Source organism: Danio rerio, chromosome 22 (genome assembly GCF_052040795.2).
Source record: "Danio rerio strain M-AB ecotype USA chromosome 22, GRCz13ab, whole genome shotgun sequence".
Lineage (NCBI taxonomy): Eukaryota > Metazoa > Chordata > Actinopteri > Cypriniformes > Danionidae > Danio > Danio rerio.
In genome coordinates, this window is record NC_141042.1 from 25772668 (window position 1) to 25795309 (window position 22642).

General features: G+C 35.3%; 1 protein-coding gene across 2 annotated transcripts; it reads left to right on the forward strand.

Annotated features, from left to right (window-relative positions):
* The first annotated feature begins 2339 nt into the window (after positions 1-2339).
* Positions 2340-22258, forward strand: lpar3 (lysophosphatidic acid receptor 3). Of its 2 annotated transcripts, none has more exons than XR_015521039.1 (3): positions 2340-2447; positions 4078-5299; positions 5856-8018. XR_015521039.1 is itself a non-coding variant. In NM_001285534.1 (3 exon segments), coding segments are annotated over 2 exon segments (1062 nt in total). In that variant the 5' UTR covers positions 2354-2447; positions 4078-4099; the 3' UTR covers positions 21759-22258.
* Positions 22259-22642: the final 384 nt, after the last annotated feature.

A 22642-nucleotide genomic window follows, 5' to 3' on the forward strand; every position in this document is an offset into this window, starting at 1 on the left:
AATATGTGTACACGGGTTGTACACTCATCATTGCGGTGCATTACGGGACTGATTGAGTGCACTACTGAATGCCCACAATGGTTTTGGATGCTACTAGAAAGGGCTGCTCCCTCAAATAGTGCATTATTTAAGGGTATAGGTGGCTGATTCAGCCAAATATACTGTGGCCACTTTCAGTTTTACATGTTTGGCTGCTCATTAATGCAAATATCTGACCAGTCAGTCAATGAGCTCAATGCTTTTTAAGCATGTAGACATGATCAAGGTGATCTGCTGAAGTTCAAACCCAGCATTAGAATGGAGGAGAAGAAAGTGATTTTGAAAGTGGCATGATTGTTGCTGTTAGACAGTCTCCTTGGAGTATTTGAGATTCTGCTGATCTACTGGGATTTCTCTCACCAGCTGTATGGTTTACATAGCCTGAATCAAGAACCAGTCAGGACTGTAGCACAGAGGCCAAAAATGCCATGTTGATGTCAGAGGAAAATAACCAGACTGCTCTGAGCTGATAGAAAGTCAACAGGAACTCGAATAAATGCTTGCTACAATCAAAGTCTGCATCAGATGATCTCTGGAAATGCATCAACTCTTGAAGCAGAAGAAGCAAATTGCAGCAATTCACAGTGGGTCACCAAAAATGGACAATAGGAGATTAAAATGGGTAAAAAAAAAAAAAAGAAAAACAAGTCTAATAAGTCTGCAGCAATATTTTATGGTAGGATCAAAGTTTGATGTATGGAACTGGACATTCACTTAATGCATGTGCAGATGAGAAATGCAAATCATGTTAATATGGACTTAAATATCTGAGGAATTTCTGCAGCACCTAGCTGAACCCCTGTGCCAACACGAATAGTCTTAAGGGATAGTCCATCCTAAAATAAAATATACTCACCATTGTTCCAAAGTTTCTTTCTGTTGTTTAGCAAAAATATGATCTGAAGGATGTTGGGAAGTGATCACCATTGTATCCAAAGGAAAAACAAATATGAATGTCAATGATTACTGGTTTTCGACCTTTTGAAAATATCATCTTTTGTGTTTAAAAGAAGAAAGAATCTCAGATTTGTGACAAGAGATGGGTCAGTAAATGATCATATTTAGTTTTGTTAGCAAGGTGTACCTAATAATGTTGGCAGTAAGCAGTGTTGGGGAAAGTTACTTTAGAAAGTAATGCATTACAATATTGAGTTACTCCTTTAAAAAGTAACTAGTCGGATTACTTAGTTACTTTTTATGGTAAGTAATATGTTATGTTACTTTTGAGTTACTTTTGCATTACTTTTTCCACCCTGGTGGAGGCTTGATCTCTTTCAGAACTTGCATTTTTTGTGCTTTATTTTAAATAGAAGAGCTTTGCAATTAACAACACATTGTATAACCTTCATTTACATTAAAAAAACAAACAAACACATAAATTAATGTAAGAATGTTATTATCGGAAAACTTCCTGACCCCATTATTCATGCTGTATATACAGAACAATGAAAGTTTAAAGCAATGCATTTGTCATTGTTGTACTTTTTTTCTCGTTAAAAAGTGAAGTCTCTGTTCATTTAGATAATTTTCTTTATCTTTTCTTCCATGTGTTGACAATAATGAGAATATTTTCATCACAGAAATGTAAGCCTCTGCCCTCTTCATTTCTGTATGTTCATGAATTCTCATTGTGTGCAGGATTCAACTTGGCTGTCATTTAATTCAGATTAAAAAAAAATTTAATTAACTAAACTAAAAAGAAACTCAATATTGTCACTTAATCATTAAAAGTTATATGCGTTACTTTACGCTATTAAAAAAAGAAACGCGTTACTTGTACTGCAAATTGCAGTATTCAAAACAGTGACACAAATTTAAAACAACTCTTTAGAAATACTAATAAAATAATATTTTAATCAGCTTTCCCTTTACCCTCATAAAAAATACCCCAAATTTCTTATTTTCATTGTGAGTTGAAATGTTGAACAATGCGATTCACTGTCTGATTTAAATCTCTAAACTTATCGCATGTTTTTACAACACACATCTGAGTAAAATTACGTAATGTTAAACGGTACAAAATAAACCACTCATAAACGCGTTATTTATCTGCTGGTGATGACACAGCCTGTCTTGGATTGAACTTTGTAAACCTGATTAAACTATTCTCTTCAAATATTAACAATGAGGATAAATACTTCTTCATTGAATATGTAAATTCCGTGGTTTTTCGCTTTCGAAAAATTACTATTCGGTTTTATTTACTTTATACGCACAATTGAAACCAGCCAAGCCACGCCCAGAGGGACAGTCTGGCACTCCAGCTCAGCTTAAACGGCCCAGATCAAACTTCAGACTTCACTGAGGGAGGGACGGCGTTGTGTGTGTTTGTGGAGTCGCGGTGTGTATGAGTGAAACTTCAGTCTACCAATGGAGAGTGAACCGAGAACCTGACCAGTCTGTCACTGGTAAGTGAGCTTTATTTCTGTCGCTGCACATTTTTGTACATTCTTTAACGAAATACCAATACACTTGTCTTTACGAGCAGTTTTGTTTTGATGTTTAAAATTCAAGTATAATATAATATGGCTTTAGTATATTAAAATTGTGCTTAATAAAGGTTTTTGACGCATTAAATTTTTGTAACCTCAGTTTTACTACAAATATCTTTGAGCAGTTTTAGTTTGTTTTGAGGATAAACATTCAAGTAAAACAGGATATGTTATGGCTTTAAACTAAAAGTGTGCTAAATAAAGGTTTTTGGCACATTGATTACATTCACCAAAGATTTACTACAAATGTCTAAGTTTGCTTAAATGGTTAGTGTCGCAAAACCTAAGGTTTATTTGTGTTTTCCAAGGTTTAATTACTTTTTTTATATTTGTAGTTTTTTTAATTTGTAAATTCTAGTTTTTAAACTAGCTAATGAAGACAAAATTTAATAAAAAAAAAAAGATGATTAATGAAATGTAGGATCTGAGAAACTGTATTTGAAGAGATCAGACACAAAAACATCTAAATGACATCTGAAGTTTTCTCCTTAAATGAGCATGTTGCTTGGCTTCCTTTGATAAGTATTTCACCTTAAAGCTAATGAAAAGAACTTATTTTTGACTATAAAAGAAAAATTTCTTAGACTACACAGTCGGGGAAAAATTCTAATTTTAGAAGAAAACAAACGCCATTTAGAGGTTTTTGCATCTAAACTCTTCATATGTTATTTTTAAATCTAGTTTATATATATATATATATATATATATATATATATATATATATATATATATATATATATATATATATATATATATATATATAATACAACATGTATAGCTATAATTTTAAACGTATATTTATTTACATGATCATAGTATTTTGTGGGGGGAAAATCATCACATTATTGTTATTATTATTGTTTTATTAAAAAAAGCTAGTCAAGCTAACAAAAAATTACATTCTCTAAATAAATAACATACTATTTGTCTAATTATTTTTTGGATTTAAAATGAAAATTGTTTCTGTGTTAGGTAGGCAGGGGTCGGGATAAGATTCTGACGGTATTGTGATTACTGCTCTAAAATGTAGTCTTTTAAAATGTCTGGGTAAAAATTCAATTTTTTTCATTTTCAACACAATTTTATTTTGAGAAACATTTAAAATATTCTTGGAACTGTAAACATGTCAGGCTAAATGATTTATTGACTTCTGCTGTCTTCATTTGTTTCAAAATAGATTTGTTTTCTATTTAAAATGGCATCTTTGGATATCTTTTCTGCTGGACATACTGTTGTCCTAAACAACAACAACAACAAAAAAAGTAAATAAAAAAAAATCTCACTCATAACGGTTGTGTGGAAAATTGTGACGGTTTTAAAACCTTGACTTTATTGCCCTACGCCTAGCACTAGGGCACAAGTGAGTATTTTACTGAATTTGTTTTCATTTAGTCTGCTTACTTTCTGTCAGTCACATCATGTTTGTTATCTTCATCTCTGAATTATGGGTTTCCTTCTAAATGGCTCTCATGAATAACTAACTGAAGTGCTATAACTGAAACCCTTTAGACCCACACAATGCACTTATTTTGTTTGTTTTTTCTAGTCCTAGTGGGTTTTGTCCAAAGATGGCCAGGCACAACATCTGCTACCATGACCAGCCCATGGCCTTTTTCTACAACAACAGCAACATCACCTCAGATGAATGGGACCGCACACAGCTCATCCTGGTTCAGTGTGTTAGTTCAATCTGCTGTTGTTTCATCCTGGTAGCCAATGCCATGATCATAGCAGCGGTGGTGACAAACAAGAGGTTTCACTACCCTTTCTACTATCTCCTCGCCAACCTTGCCGCCTCAGACTTTCTCGCTGGAATCGCTTACATTTATCTCATGTTCAACACAGGGAAGATATCTCGCGATCTAACCGTTCAAGGCTACTTTTTTCGTCAGGGTTTGCTGGACGCGAGTCTTTCTGCATCTCTGACCAACCTCCTGGTGATCGCCCTGGAGCGCTACATCTCCATCATGAACTTTAAGGTTCACAGTAACCTCACCAAGCGCAGAGTGACTCTGTTGATCGCCCTAGTATGGGGTATCTCCATATTCATGGGGGCCGTTCCTAGTTTGGGCTGGAACTGTATCTGCAGTCTGGATCTGTGCTCTAAATTGGCCCCCATCTTTAGCCGGAGCTACCTGATCTTCTGGTCTGTGTCCAACCTGGTGCTCTTCCTCATCATGGTGGGGGTCTATGTAAGGATTTACGTCTATGTGGTGAAAAAGACAGTTGTCCTGAAGGCGCACACTTCTGGATCTATAAATCGCAAAAGAACGCCAATCAAGCTGATTAAAACTGTGATGACAGTGCTAGGTGAGATTACTGCTTTACATTTTCAACTTGGGGAAAGGGATTGTTCAACCAGAAGTGAAAGTTGTACTGAGTGACACAAAATGACAAAGTTATTTATTTTTAAAGTAACTGGGAGACTGATTGTTTAATTCGGAAGAAAAGCTGAATGCATACCTACAGTATTTGTGATGATGCACCAAAATGGTGATCACCTAATATAATGATACGAAATGGCAAAATAATAATAATCATAATTTTACAGTTATATTACACTTGGGCTTTGACTCTACACTGTAAAAAATGTTTTAGTTCATTGTAACTTATGTTATACTGACTTAAAACAGTTTGTGTAACTGGCAACACTTTACAATAAGGTTCATTAGTTAATGCATTTACTAACATGAACTAATCATGAACAACACTAGTACAGCATTTATTAATCATAATTTAACATTTACTAATGCATTATGAACATTCAAGTCCATGCTTGTTAACATTGATTGGTTTTGATTGATTACATTCACCAAAGATTTACTACAAATGTCTAAGTTTGCTTAAATGGTTAGTGTCGCAAAACCTAAGGTTTATTTGTGTTTTCCAAGGTTTAATTACTTTTTTTATATTTGTAGTTTTTTAATTTGTAAATTCTAGTTTTTAAACTAGCTAATGAAGACAAAATTTAATAAAAAAAAAAGATGATTAATGAAATGTAGGATCTGAGAAACTGTATTTGAAGAGATCAGACACAAAAACATCTAAATGACATCTGAAGTTTTCTCCTTAAATGAGCATGTTGCTTGGCTTCCTTTGATAAGTATTTCACCTTAAAGCTAATGAAAAGAACTTATTTTTGACTATAAAAGAAAAATTTCTTAGACTACACACAAGAGTCGGGGAAAAATTCTAATTTTAGAAGAAAACAAACGCCATTTAGAGGTTTTTGCATCTAAACTCTTCATATGTTATTTTTAAATCTAGTTTATATATATATATAGACATAATTTAACATTTACTAATGCATTATGAACATTCAAGTCCATGCTTGTTAACATTAGTTAATGCACCATGAGTTAACATTAACTAACAATGAACTACTGTAATTTCATTAACTAACCTTAACTAAAATGAACAAATACAGTAGTAAATGTACTGTCCATTGTTTGTTCATCTTAGTAAATGCATTAATTAACATTAACTAATGAACCTTATTGTAAAGTGCGACCGTGTAACTTATAAAATTAAGTTGGAACATGATTAACTTATTAAACTGATATAAGTTCAATAGACTCATAAGGTTAAATTGATTCAGCTTAAACATTTAAAGCGACCATGATTGGTTTACTGTGTATGGACACAAACAGTCAAAACATTTTCAGAGGAATAAAATGCTTGTGAAATAATTCATATTAATTGAATTTCCAGTTGTGAATATTGATGCACATAAATTGTGCCAAATGAAAATATTCAGTAATCACACAAGGGCTGTTCGATTTGGCCTAGAATCAAAATCTTGATTAATTGAACATTTGTTACTTGATTATGTTTTATTATTTTATTTAGTAATTTATCTTTATGCCCTCATAGTTCACTGACACGTTTTTTTGCAGTAAATATGCTTACTTGCTCTCAAGTGAGAGATTTATTAATGAAGGGTGCTTTACTTGATTTTAAAATAATTGAAGGAAACACACACCATCTACTATCTGTATGTTTATTTATTGAACATCAATGTTGAGTAACTGAAATTAAAACACACTTTTTTTATAAAAAAGTGAAAATGAATAACTTGCACTTTTGGAAACAAAATTAATACATTTTCAATGTTTTTCATATTAAACATATCTCTTCTAAATAAAGTAACTCTTGTATATACTGTAAATATTATTTTAAGCAATGCATATATTTTATCTTCTGTAAAAAAGTATTTTAATGTAATGAAAAATATGCCGTCTTAAGGCATCTCTGGCGCAGCTTCCAATCTTCATAAATGTAGTGCAAAGTAAGGCTCAAAGATGGGTCCATCGCCCTACTTGACCAGAGATCATGGGTTGGAGATGTGCCTGCAAAGTGGCCGCAGAAGTTAATATCAGCCTCAGCCTTTAACAGAGTGGGGTCACGTGACTCCACACATGATGGAGAAAGCAATAAAAAAAAAAAAAACGACCTGGAAAAATGAGATCGACTATAGATTCTGAATATGGATTTCAAATACTTTTCAATTAATCACCTAGCCCTCACACACACACACATGATATTTAGTGATCAAACCCCAAACTTTTCTGAATGCCCTGAGCACACTGCGATTTCATGTAAGTAGAACTAACGAATCTGCTTTACACTTTGTATGGGATATACACATTTCAGTGGCAGCAGACTAATTACCTCAGATAAACACAGCCCACCCAAACACTGCAGCGGGTTTTAATTTTCTCCATAAACTTGTTTAGGAGCTGCAGCGATTTGTCCGATTGTCATCCTCTGAGAAAACAGTTGATGGTCGCCTAGTTGTGAGAGACAACATAGAAAATGGTGAAGGAAAGCATGCACTCACACTTGTCACTTCAGGTCAGAATAACAACACACGGGAAATTGAGTGCCGTATAGCAGCAGTGAGGAGATTTGTTAATAAAAAAGGATGACACGAGAGTGGCTTTTTGGTTTCTTTTCTTGTGCATCCCAGTCACTAGCCCCCCATCTGAAAGAATTCTTAGCATGGGGGTAATATAGTCAATCAACTTCACAATTTGTAATGTTGCAGTATATATGAATAATGATGGTTTGTTCCTTTACTTGAAAGCTCAGATTTGATTATCATAATTTGTGTTGTTGACAGAGTTTGAGGTTTACTGTATCATTATTAATTATTGACACCTTACAGATGTTGATCAGCCTTTACCATTACACATACTTTGTAACCTATTATATATCAAGTTTAAGAGTCTCTTTAATACTTATGTTTAATTTTTTATAAAGTGACTATTAAAACTATTTGCCTTAGTAATGTTGCTAAATTAAAATAAAGTGGTTAAATAACAAAAATCCTAATATTCCGCAATGACTTTTATTGAATAGTGTGTTGAAACATTTAACCTAATTATCATTTGTGTTTATTAGAGAGTTTGTAAATATCCACCAAAATTGTGTTGACCAATAATATTTAGCCAAAACTGAAAAAATAAAACAGACAAAACAATCTCATTTCCTATTGTGGTTTTGCATATCTTGACTTTCATCATATATGAACAAAACATTTGTAAAAAAAAAAAACATTCTTTAAAACACTTTTTGGTATTCACAGAGGAACAAAATGCATACTAGTCTGTCAGCAGTGTAAATGCACTTTACTCGAACTAGAAAAGATGCAATAAATAATTATACATACACTTTGAAATGCAGAAAGATGGCTTATTATAGGAAAACTTCGTTGTTCTATACTGTTTAATTATACTATTTTACTTTCTTACCTGAAAAAACAATTTTTATATATGCTTATTTAATTTAGACTAAACAGAAACTTTAATTTCATGGCTTAAATTGAATTTTGGTTCATTAATACTTGTTCAGCTCTGTATAATATAGTTGAATAAATGACTTTGTTGGGTAAAAATCATTTAGTAGTGTGTACTAGATTACTCCAGGCGTACTGACAGAATTGGGAGTGGATTCATTGCACAATCGAAGCACGCTGAACCACCGCATGCATTCCAGACTGTGATATGTATCAGTCAGAATATCATCGCTTCTCAGTCACTCAAAGTTCAATGGCAATTACAGGATCTGTTGGTTTATAGTTTTCCCACAAGCCTTCATGTGCTGTCCAAAGTCCACGCCTTTAGTCTGAAAGCATGATAAATTCTCCCAGACTGCTGGATATTTGAATTTAGAACACAGCGGAGACTTGCGGGGTCTCTAAAACATTGCTTGCCTAACTCGTAACCCACCCGAAACTGGGTGATGTGGGACAGGGCGGGTAAATGTTTTCACGGATTTATAACAGACATGGCAAATATTTAGATTGAAAGGATGTGACCTCATATCCTGTTAACCTCAGGCCGAAAACGAGTACATGTGTAGATAATGCTTTTTTAGATGTTATGCTTGTTCGAACAGTTGTAGATGAGAAAGTGAGTAGCAAGAGTGAACAATGAGACAAAGCACGAAACCTCCACCCTCGCATTAGCTGATTGATATCAGAAGTTCAAAGGTTGGGTTTCTTTCGCCTTTAGATTGTCTTTGTCTTCTGTTATGATTCATACAATCAGTCAGATGATTTGTCTGCAAAGAGGCCAATGATAAATGGATGTATTTAAGATGTGAACACTTCATAAAATGCTATTTATATATTTATTGAGTCTAAAAGCTTTTCTAACTAAAAAATAAAAAAGATTTTTAAGCATTTAGAGGAGCCTGCATATAGAAACTGAGAGAAAATGACAATTGGAGAATCTCAAAATGATGGCAACAAATTGAGGTCAAACTACTTAAAGGGACAGTTTACTCAATATTAGATTTACTATTAACTTACCCTCAAGTGCTTCCAAACCTGTTCAGCACTTAATGGAAAAAAAGTTCTAAAAAACATTGGAAACCAGTAATCATTAGCATCCATCGTAGGAGAAAAAAATACTATAGAAGTCAATGGCTGCCAGTTTTTAACATTTTTCAAAGCATTTTCTGCTCTGGAGGATGAATAAATTATGACAAAATGTTCAGTTTTGGGTGAAGTAGATAAAATCAGTATCGGTATATCAAGGTTATAATAGCTTTGGATTTTTCATTATAGTTTTTGTTTTCAGATTCAGTTAGTTTTAATTTGTTTTTAGAGGTAGATTTACTGGTTGTTGTTATTAGTTTTTATATTTTGAAATGGCTTGGTTTCAGTGTTAGTTTTAGTTTTTTTGTTAATAAGAATATTTGTTAGGTGTAAGACCCCCACCCTCCTACTTCAGTTATGTCCACCTCACCCTTGAAATGTTTTCATAGGGCTCGTACCAGCCAGCGGCGCCCCTGGAGATGAGATATTTTGTTTTTGACTGTTTGTCTAGTAATGTTGATAAATTAAAATAAAGTGGTTAAATATAAAAAAAAATAATAATAATATTAATTTTAATATCATTTATAATTAATAATAAATAATTGAGGCAGAATTATATTGTGATAATTGTTTTTTGCAAAATCGCCCAGCCCTAGAGTGAACTATGCCTTTAAAATGATAAGTTAAAAAAAAGTCCTATTCATAGAAGCATATACAAGTCATTGTAGTATAGCAATAACCCAAACGCATTTATCTAGAATTATTTACAACTGTTGTTGAAAACCAGAAACTAATCTGTTATGAAAACAGTCATAAAACGCCCCCCCCCCCCTTTTTATTTTTTTATTTATTTATTTATTTATTTTTTACAGAAATTAAGAAATTATCCACATTACCATAAAGAAAAACAAGCTTAAACCAGTTTTTAGGTGTATCTCTTACAGTGATTGGCTATTCTTGAACATTAATTCCATTCCATTCAATATAAACATTCAACTGGATTATTGCATAAAAACAATCGCTTAATGGAAATGCAAAGTTTGTGCATTAATTTTGAATATGCACCTAAAAAGCAAATGCATGCAACTGAGTCACATAAAAAAAAAATCACATAAATGATGGGAATATGTTTACTGAATAAATTCTAGCATGCACATATAAAGTCATTTCATTTTGTTTTAATAGATCATGTGTTAACAACAATGAGTGAGATGAGATGGCACTAATGAACAAACCAGAGCACTGACCAGATTGCACAACATCTGAAATGTTTTGCTTTTTAAAATCCTTTAGCCAAAGTCAGTATTATTAACTCCCAGAACAGTTTTGAGCATCTGCGCTCTGAAAGAGCATCTTGTGCCTCCAAAAGTCATGGCGCCTTCATTACGTTTTGTCTTCTGAGGCACAACCAATTTATTAAATAAGAAAAAAGGCCCACAGTAGCCTCTCCTACCGAAGCAAATTCCACTTTTCTTTTTGATATTTGCCACCAGTTTATGAGTAAGTGAAGATTTTGTTTTCTTTGACTCACTGGATGGAAATGGTGCTTTATTTGCAAAAGCTATTTGTGCTTTTTCCAGTTTAGCACATAAGTTTAATTTGCATCTTTGGATAGAAACATTACCAAAGTCCCTTTAAGGCAAGTTATTTCACTCGGCGGCCATCTGAGAAACAGTATGCAAAGACATTCTGTTTGAATGGGGAAACGTCAAATTCTTCAAAATTGCTTCCCAAGCTAACAATTACATTTCATATTTGGAATCACCAATAAAATAAAGCAATAAAATCTGCAGAAACTCGCGTCTGGTCCGAGCCCCTCCCCCAGAGAATTCTCAGTCTATAGCAATGGTCTCAAACTCAATTCCTGGAGGGCCACAGCTCTGCACAGTTTAGCTTAAACCTCACACCTGCTAATAGTCTCTAGTAGTCTTGAACATCTTGATCAGTTGGATCAGCTGTGTTTGATTAGGGTTGGAGCGAAACTGCTCCAAAGCTGCGGCCCTCCTCCAGGAATTGAGTTTAAGACCTATGATCTATAGCAATGAATGATGGGCTTCTGTACTAGAAGTGCTTGGTTTACACCAGGCTCGGAACACACAAATAAATCATACTATTCATGCGTAAATGGACGCATGAACATTTAGAGCTTACTCGCTTTATTCGTGCGTCAAATTTGCTTTATTAACACGTCAAATTCACCTCACTATAGATGCGGATTTGCATAGTGAGAAGAGCTTCTGTCTGCCCAGTGACTCTAGCTTCATTGCTAAATGGCTAACTTGGATTTTATTGAGAGAACAGTTGTGTTTATGCGCTTTAGGAAGGCTAAAAACTATTTGGCGCTGTGTCTGAGTCCATTAGATCTTTTCAGAGGTGCACCAGCTCTATGAGTTCATCAACTCCAGAAACTATATCTAGATGATGAAGGCTTTCAGGTGCTTCAGACTCAGCCGAGTCCATTTTGATGAACTATTGTCCAGTGTCAGCAAAAGGATTTCGCCTCATGACACCATCAGGTGCTATGTCATAATCACGCCCCTAGAAGAGAAACCTCCTGATTGGTTAACACAGCACAAATGTCTGCTGAAGTTCATATTTTCCAACTTGAGTGATTCAGGAGTTATGCATGTCAAACGCGAATCGTGTCATTCACGGCACCTCATTTGCAAGTGTCGCGCCGCAGGATGTCTATTCAAGTCTCTGCATTGAATTAAAATGTAAATCACTAGCGCTTGATGCTTCATCCGTGTCTGTTGTGAACGCAGCATTGCACTTTTCCCTATTCAAAACTATACGAGTGACATATCTTGTGTATAATATAGTCTTTAACGTAATTAATGGATATTTGTGGGCTTACGAACTTTTAAAAACAGGTTCAAAGTGCGTACTATTGAAAAAGATGTTTATTAAACGTTTATCGAACATAATGTAGGGTGGGCATCTTAATTAATACTTAACATCCATCATGAAAGCTGGTTTGTACCATTGAGTATGTTAACATGGACACCAATACTCCAATTTTAATATGATTAAGACAATACTCTGATTAGGAGTCTACCATGTAAACAAACATTTTTGATGACCTTAATTCAGCTAAGATGTGGAGTATTTCTATTGTAGTCGCATTTTTGAAGTGCAGTACAGACATGTAAACACCTTAATCAAAATATTATCAGTTTGTAGCACTTTGCATACATTTTGCGACAGGATACACACATGACAGTTGTCAGGCATTTAACGACAAACAAATGAGAATTGCGCCAAGCAAGAGAGCACATTTTATAGTGAGCGGGAAACGATAACTACACTAGGACTTCACCCACGAGTTCTCACAGCGTACAATGGGTGTAACGACATCTTTGTCATGAGGGCATAGATAAAAAGTTAGTGAATAAAATAGCAGATGTAGCCTGTTGCTTGAGAATTTGTATCCCCCATCGTCTGTTTGCACACACCGTGAGAGAAATTACTGCAGTTAAAAATGAAACACACAAAATCACATATGGTGCCATGATAAACATTGCTACGTAAAACGTTGGAAGGAACTAGCGTCGAATTGTTACATAATGAATCATATTAATCATATTATTGTCGTACTTAGATTAAGGCTAATAATTTGATCACTAATGTCAATGTAAACATAGTCAGTGTCAGCTTCCCTTTTTAGATAAATTCAGAAATGATGCAGATTGCAGAGAATAAAAGCAGATTTGAGAACCGCTTTTAGGAGTATCTTTTTCTGCAGATAGGGCCAGAGCGGAGGAGTCGTCCCTTCCCTGCACATCAGGCTTCCTCCAGGCCTGTATAATTATCTTGCACAAGGTCGCTCTTTACACTGCCTGGCATCTGAACCAAACCACCAGCACAAGTGGCCTGTGGCCTTGGAGAAAAAGAGCATGAACCTCATACTCCATGCGTATCCCTCTTTCAAGCCAGTCGCTCGCATGTGTGAGAAATCCGTTTTTTTGGCAATGCGCGATAGCTTTGTTTTGACAAGAGTTTGTTTCTGAAGATATGGAGAAAACGTGTCTGGGGAATTTGGTATAATGAAGATGCGTGAAGGTTCACAGGCCAGCACTCATCAGTTATTTTTGAAATGAACTGGAGATAAAAGCAGACGCCAGTGTCTTCAGAAGCTCGCTACATTCTTTCGTTGTTGTTTTGTGGCGTGTAAAGGTTACATTAATCTGTTACATGACTCCACTTTCAAGAAACTCTTTGTTTAAAAAGAACACGTCAGTGAAACAATACCTTCTTTCTTTTTAGTAAATATTAACTCTCAGTTCATTATTGCAATATGAAGCTGTTTTCTGTGTAAACATAAAGGTGTTTTAACATCACATGCTACTTCAATGGAAAAACAACCACTTTTTAGTGTACACAACAAATAATGTGCTGTATTTCAAATGCGCATTTCAAATGGCTAGCAGTTTGTCTTTACAAACTTAATACACAACTGTGGGACATGAGACATTTGAGTACTTTTACATGGACACCCATAATCTGATTTTAATACGATTAAGACAATACTCTGATTAAGAGTCTGCCATGTTAAGTGCAGACTGCCATGTGAAGTGCAGTAGAGACATGTGAACACCTTAATCAAACTATTACCATCGTGTAGGATTTTAACAGATTTTTTAGTGTTTCTTCGACACTATTCTCTGCACCTATTGAGTCAGTGAACGAACACAGACACCTGCATCACGAAATGTGGAGATTTTTTATTTTTTTTCCCAAGTGGCATGCGGTATCAAATTCCATTAAAACAACTCTTCCAGCAGTTCATACTCTCACCCAATATCTCGTTTGTCATGAGGGGCATGCATGCTTGCATGAAATGTAGGGATTAGGGTTGGGCGATGTCGACCAATTTGGCATCATACAATGTTTGATGTGAAATGATGTGGCATCGTTGTCATGTGAAAAGCAGGGGGTGGGGAGTGTTTGACAGAGTGCGCGCAAGATGTCTGAAAAGCGAGTAGGGATCCGATGGTGAGGGGTTAGAAGGGTGTGTGACTTTTTTTTTTCCTTTTTTTTTTTGAGCACCAGGAGGGAGAGACGCGTGATTACCGGGAAATTATCACTCGTTTGCGGGCATCCAAAAGTCTCTAGGCATTTGCGGGAGACTCCTGGAACTTCCGGGAGGCTTGGGATGTCTGCATATCACATTTAACAGCTATAGTGAGATGCGATCCTGCGGTACATCCTTGATAAACTGTCCAACGTGCACTGCTCACTGGAGCTCAGACTGGAGCGCATGACAGTGGGTGGCTGTGTGCTTGTGTGTGTGTGTGGTTACGTGATGTGCGTTTTCAGTGGATGGAGGGCTGTTCAGAAATGCTACACTGCAAAAAATGCTTTTCTTACTTGGATTTTTTATTTATTTTTATTTTTTACAAATTCTTAAATCAAGAAGCATTTTTTAGACAAGCAAAACATATTGTCTTGTTTTAAGAAATAATATGCCAAAATGAAGTGAGTTTTTCCTCAAATCAAGCAAAAAAAATCTGCAAAGTGCATCCAGAAAGTATTCATAACACTTCACATTTCCACATTTTTTTAAGGTTACAGCCTTTTTCAAAAATGGATTACATTTATTTACTGCTACACACAATACCCCATAATGACAATGTGATTTTTTTTTTAATTGTTGCAAATTAATTAAGAATAAAAAACCAGAAGTAAGTACAGAAGTATTCACAGCCTTTGTCGTGAAGCTCTAAATTGAGCTTTAGATCTCTGCTCTGATGAGACTAAAATTGAACTCTTTTGGAGTGAATGCAGGAAGCAGGAACTGGAAGACTAGTCAGGATAGAGGGAAAGATGAATGCAGCAATGTACAGAAACATTCTGAATGAGAACCTGCTTTAGAGTGCTCTTGACCTCAGACTGGGATGATAGTGAGTCTTCCAGCAGGACAATGACCCAAAGCACACTGGCAAAATATCAATGGAGTGGCTTCACAACATGTCGGTGAATGTCCTTGAGTGGCCCAGCCAGAGCCCAGACCAAAGTCCTATTGAACATCTCTTGAGAGATCTGAAAATTGCTGTACACTGCCGCTTACCAGCCAACCTGATAGAGCTTGAGAGGTACTGCAAAGAGGAATAGGCAAAAATTCCCAAAGATTCGTAATCAAAAAGACTTGAGGCTGTAATTGTTGCCAAAGGTACATGAACATAGTATTGAGCAAAGGCTGTGAATACTTCTGTACATGTGATTTTTCAGGTTTTTTATTTTTAATAAATTTGCAACTATTTAAAAAAATATTTTTTTCACATTGTCATTATGGGGTATTGTGAATTGTAGAATTTTGAGGAAATAAATTCATTTAATCCATTTTAGAATAAGGCTGTAACATAAAAAAATATGGAAAAAGTGAAGCACTATGAATACTTTCCGGATGCACTGTATATGCTTGAAATTCCTCCTTTCATAAATGGGTTCTGTTGAAACAAAGTTTCTACTAGGGAGGTTAGTGGTTCAATAGGAAATGATCTTGTAGATATTTAAAAAAAAAAATGGGTACTCAGTGGATCAAATATCGGCTGCAATTGTGGAAATGTTGAAAAACAATCATCACTGAAAAGATCTTTGTGTAAATCTTTTCTAACTGGGAAATTAAAAAAATCCTTAACATTTAGCCCTAAAACGTCAAAAATTTTGTTCATCATGGTCTTAAAAGGTCTTGAAAATCTTAAATTTAACTTGGTGAAACCCGCAGAAACACTGTTTTAAACAAAAGTATAAATAAATAGTAATCATTTATACCTGAATAGTGTTTCATCTGTAGCTGTGCTTCAATTAGAGTGTGCTATAATATAAAAATCTTTTCAGTCTCTTCCTTTTCTTTTTTTTTTTAAATAGTTGTGGGCCCTTTAAGATTCTGTGGCCCTGCGGTACCAAACCCATTCACCGCCGCTGTTCGTTATGCTTGGAAAACATGCAGTGCAATAAATGGATATTTTATGCAAAGAACTTTTTATAACACCGCACACATCTGCAGCAAACATGGCCTGCTGTCCTCCACCAGATGCTGGTTAATATGATTAAAGAGAAAGACTGTTCACTTAAATGCGGAACTTACTCCAAACCACAGAGGAACCCCCATTTGATGAGGTTTTGTCATAACTTCTGAACGGCCTTCTCTAGTAAGCATTTCTGGAGACAAATAAGCACATTTAGCACTCTTTTAAAATAACCTTTCAAAATTTTTAGTCTGTATTTGTCTTTCTTTTTTTCAGTGAAATGAAATGTTTTTGTTGAAACTTTGCTGTATTTGAGCAATTCCATGCAAATGTCAAACTTGCCATAAAAAAAAAAGGTTTTCAGCCAAAATATCAAAACTGTAACGTTTTTCGTTGAAATCTTATCCTTTTGATTAACATTGTTTCTTTCGGGTTGTGCAGTTTAATTCCCAGAATTTCTACAAAGTTTCTGTACACTGTAAACTCGCTAACTTTTTTGGTCACATCCATAATGCATGTTTATTTAACTCTTTTGAAATATAAAAATTGCTTACAAATTGATATTTTCTGATCCTTTAACTGTGGTTAGTTGCTTTGGAAAATATAAACAGATGTTTCAATATAATGTTAGCATATACTTTCACATCCATAATGTCTTTGATAAGAATTTGATAAGTATCGCATTTGCATGAGATATTACTTTTTTTTTTTTTTTAATGCATTTCAACATACTTTTTTTTTTTAAAAGTAGACCATTTAAATTGTTGATTTCTTCTGGTTTATTATTTAAAGTAGTGTGTTTGAGTAAAAAAAAAAATCAGCAGATTTAAAATAATGTAATTTAGAGCAATTTTGTGCATAATAATAGTAATTTCTTTCATTTTCTTTTAGGCTAAGTGTCTTTTAGGGCTGTGCGATTTGGGATGAAAATCTAAATGTGATATATTTTTGTTTATTTTTTATTTATTTAGATATTGCGATTTTTGATTTGCGATTTAATTTTGCCGTCAATCTTCAGCTCAATAATCTGTAAGCCGTGGCAACAATTCTGTGACAGCTTTTAAAAATGACCTGTTTTGTTCGGTGTCTGTGACTTTGAAACCAAAATATTCCCATCTTACTAATGCTGTCCCTTTATTTATCCGGGGTCGCTTATTAAGTAACTTAATAATAACTTATTAAGCATATGTTTTACACAGCAGATGACAACCCAGTACTGGGAAAGCATAATATAACAAATAATAACATTTTGCATAATGACAAAATAGTTGATGTTTTCAAAAGTTTATATTTATTAAGCTTGTAATACTTTAATTTTTTTTTTAGAATTAAGAAATCAATAATTAGGGAATCAATCGTATTTTGTTTAAAAGCTCTAACTTATTATTAACATTTGGGACGTTCTACCAGAAACGTACATTATCTGTCTTTGAAATAAAAACATAAATGCAGTGAATAAAGTATTTCATCCCAAACAATTATGAAAATTGATTGATGGTTGATTTCTGTGAGCTGTTCTGTAAAGGAATATGTCATTCATTTGGTTCTCAGATTGTTTTTATTAAATCACAAATTTACAAACCCTGTCATTGAACTTGTCTTCAGCCCCAATCGAACCTACAGCTTTAATAGTTTTGTCATGCTAAAAACTGTTATTTTAAGAAATAAAAACTTCAGAAATAACAGGTTTAAGTTGTTATCATTCACATCAATTGATGAAAAACATTATTAATTATGAATAAATTCTACAAATATATACTATTTTAAAAGTGTCCTCATGCAATACACCTTTAACACTCTGACTCATTTGACATAGGAGAAGCTGACAGTAATCAAGAATGCATTGTTTTTGTTAGAGTTTTTTGGGAGGAGGGGGTGGCAAGCTTAAAGGTCGGACCATGTCACGTTTTTTTATGAATGGAAATTGATGTTTCTGGTAGAATGTCACATTTACAGTTTTAACAATGTTACCAGACATTTATAGAACGGAATAGAATAAGTATTGAAATTTTATTCCAACTCATTCCTAAAAAATCCAAAGAAACTGAGAATTTTCAGTTGGTCATTTATTACATGAATAGCTGTATATATTTTTCCTTTATTTAAGCAAACACACAGCAAAATCTGGTTAAATTAAGTCTCAATCTCAAAAAGAAAAGAAAAAGTACTGGTTAAAGCTAAAACTGAAGGTGCAGGTTCTGGAGAAGCTCAGAACAGCATCTTCTTTGTTCACTTTTAGTGTTTTTTCAGTCTTGAACGACGTGCTTCTACATGTCTTGCACCTGAGAGGCGTCCTGTTTGTCCGAGCTTGTTTTGCGGTGCAGACTGAGTTTCTTGTTCATTTGAAAGAATTAAGGAGAACTGCAACTAAATGCAGCCCTGTTGATGTGAGTCACTCTGCCGAGGCTTGGAGAAAAAAAAAAGGGTTATTGGACATGTTGGGGCAGAAAGTGCAGTTAAAACTAACAATGAGAAAATCACTGCCGTCTCTGAAGCAGGACAAAAAAAAAATGTGTTAAAGGTTAATGTGCAGCAGAGTCGTCACACTGTTTGTGGAAGCTGCTTGTTAGAGGGAACTATTGACCACTTTCTCTGTTTTCATTTCCCTTAAACTGGAAATATCAGAAACTTGAAGTTTGCATTTAATAACTTACAAATGCAAATAGGAGATGCAATTAGACTAACATAAGAGTAGCAGCTTGTGCTATCAAAAGTCTCAGATTATATTATTGTTAACATTTACTTAAATAATAATTTATATTCTGAAATTAAGGGAACACTAAAATAACACATCCTAGATCTGAATAAATGAAATGTTCTTAAAAAATGCTTTGTTCTCTACATGGTTGAATTTGCTGACAACAAAATCTCATGGTGGCCTGGATTTGGAGTCACATTCAAAATTGAAGTAGAAAAACACACTACAGGCTAGTCTAACTTTGATCTAATGTCCTAAAAACTAGTTAAAATGAGGCTTAGTAGGGTGTGTTTCCTCCACATGCCTGTATTACTTCCCTACAATGCCTGGGCATGCTCCTGATGAAGTGGCAGATGGTCTGGACTAAAGCATCCACCAACTCCTGGACGGTCTGTGGTGCAATGTAGTGGATGGAGTGAGACATGATATCCAAGATGTGCTCAATTGGATTCAGGTCTGGGCAACAGGCGAGCCAGTCCATAGCATGAATGCCTTCGTCTTGGAGGAAGTGCTGACACACTTTAGCTACATGAGGTGTAGCATTGTCTTGCATTAGGAAGAATCCAGGGCCAATCACGTGGGATCTCTAAAGGAGTCTGATGATGTGGCAGATTGTCTCCTGAGGGATCTCCTCTTAGACCTGGAGTAAAGCATCCGCCAACTTCTGGATAGTCTGTGATGCAGCATGGTGTTGGTGTATAGAGCGAGACATGATGTCTCAGATGTTCTCAATTAGATTCAGGTCTGGACAACAGGTGGGCCAGTCCATAGCATCAATGCCTTTGTCTTGCAGGAACTGCTGACACACTCAAGCCACATGACGTCTAGCATTGTCCTGCATTAGGAGAAACCCAGGACCAACTGCATGGGGACTCACAAGGGACTGATGAGGTGGCAGATCGTCTCCTGAGGGATCAACTTCCAGACCTGGACTAAATCATCTGACAACTCTTTGACAGTCTGTGGTGCAATGTAGAGTTGGTGAATGGAGTCGGACATGATGTCCCAGATGTGCTCAATTGGATTGAGGTCTGGGCAACAGGCGGGCCAGTCCATAGCATCAATGCCTTCATCTTGCTACTGACACACTCCAGCCACATGAGGTCTAGCATTGTCTTGCATTACTGTGCGTTCACACCTAAGGCGTTGAGAGTGTCAAAATTCGCTACGCTTGTCTTGGATTTAAAGGGGCCATTGCAGCATATCAGCAAACCACTTACGTTCCTGCATAAAAAAAAACGTGATTTCTTGAGTGAAAAGTTGCACTCTTTTATCAAATTCATTTAACTATGGAAAATTAATTGTTGTGTGTGGTATGGCTTAGCTCTATTTATCAAATATTTCCATATGTCTGAAATATCCAGAAGCAGCAATACTGTTTTGTATTGTCCTTATAGTTAGCATGAGATCCCTGCTTTAAAATAAAAAAAATAATAATAGTAAAAAACATGTATAACCTTAATGCACATTAGTACTCACCAGTAACATTTTTATTTTTTTCCCTGTAAGATAATACCATAAATAAGATGGAATCCGACGACTGCAATATTCAAACCCTTGTAAAAATCTGTGGTCAGAACCAAACTTCACAAGGCTGTGTTCTCTGGAATCCTCTCAAGTGGTGGACTTCTTCATTCTGATTGCTTGAACCATGTCATAGCTCATAACCATAAAGTTGACTTGATTTTAACTCTCCTCAACGCCCACACCGGCGAAGACGCATCGTGCTGCTTTTCAACATTTATCGCTGCTGGCTCCTATTGAAAATTAATGCCTTCCAGCTACTGTGATGCTTTTGATGTGAATGCACAGTTAGGAGGAACCAAGGTCTACTGCACTAGAGAATGGTCTCATAAAGGATCCCATCTCACTCTTTGATTTCACACATATGTGATTAACTTGGAGTACATTGTTTGTTTAAGTGTTCCCTTTATTTTTTGAGCAGTGTGTATATACACAAACAATAGGTATGTGTTTTCTTTCTAATAAAAATTATATTGTATAATTAAAAAAAAAAAAAAATATATATATATATATATATATATATATATATATATATATATATATATATATATATATAATACTTTTAAATATAATAAAATTATTTTGTGACATGATATCTTGTTTACCTTCTACCATTTAATATATATATATATATATATATATATATATATATATATATATATATATATATATATATATATACACACACACACATTTTTACTTTAAATAAATTGTATTTAATGTTCATAAAATGTTTAATTTGTTTGTATAAAGTTGTAGCAAAATTATAAAATTGTATGTACAAAATGATACTGATGAGAAATCTGTATAGACACTCACACACACACACTCACAAACGCGCAAGTCATTTCATTTAAAAGGAAATTCAACTCAACTGTGTTATGTTTGCAGGAGCGTTTGTGATCTGCTGGACGCCTGGACTGGTGGTTCTCCTCCTGGACGGGCTGAAGTGCGAGCGTTGCGAGGTGTTAAAGTTCAAGCGCTGGCTGCTGCTCCTCGCCGTCCTCAACTCCGTCATGAACCCCATCATCTACTCCTACAGGGACGAGGAGATGTGGAACACCATCAAAAACCTGCTGTGCTGCAGTCGCAGTGGCACGAGGCGACAACGTTCATCCAAAGCCAACATCCAGAGGGAAACCACCAGCAGCCTCAAAGAAAACACAACAGAAGACAGCAAAGTGTCCACGCAGGAGATGCTCAAGTCCTGAACACTGCTTTATCAATCAAACTCACAAGTCTAAATCAATCCTGCTGCAGGTGAGAACTACTCAGTAGAGACGCCAAAGATTAATCGACGATCAGTTCACTGTTGATAATCCTTTAAATCGATACACTTTATTGATGGTCGATTGAGAATGGACGTCATTAATGTGTATAGTTTTGAGGAACTGGGAAAAACACGTACAGCAGGTGCGAAGGAACAACAAAGTGAGCATGAGTGAGTTTATTAAAAACTCAATTGTACTGTTCTTGGATGAACAGCACAGGACATCCGTTTACCATCCAAAGATTTTGTGGTCCATGGACAGATTATCTGAAATGGATAAATGTCACGTCTAATTCATCTGGTACATTTATCTCATAAACATGTATTGTATAAATATCTTTATTTTTATGTGAGGTACATAAAGACTGATGAAGTGGACTTCAAAACTAAATAGCATTAAGCCTGGTTTATACTTCTGCGTCAAGTGATTGGCGTGACTCAGGGTGCATGCAACGCGCGTAGCTGTTACTGTTGCTCTGCAATAACACTTCCGAAACGCTAGTTGTCTGAGGTGTTTATGTTCACCTCACTTTATGTACAAGTGGTCCAAACTCGCTCATATTGAGGCAGGAACCGGCGGATGTGCAGCAAGTTTAACCATAACGTAAACACAAATCAAAACTTTTCATCTGGAACTAATTCTACTTGACAATTGTAAACAATCGCTCAAACGGGCTCACACCCACTCGTAAGCGCTACCAAGCCGACCAATCACAGAGCTTGCCGCTACACGTTGTTGCAACGTGTAGTTACATTGTTTTTGAGAGGTGCACGTCAGCGACAGACACACAGGGGAACCTTAAGTTCACACATAGGCCGCGCCGT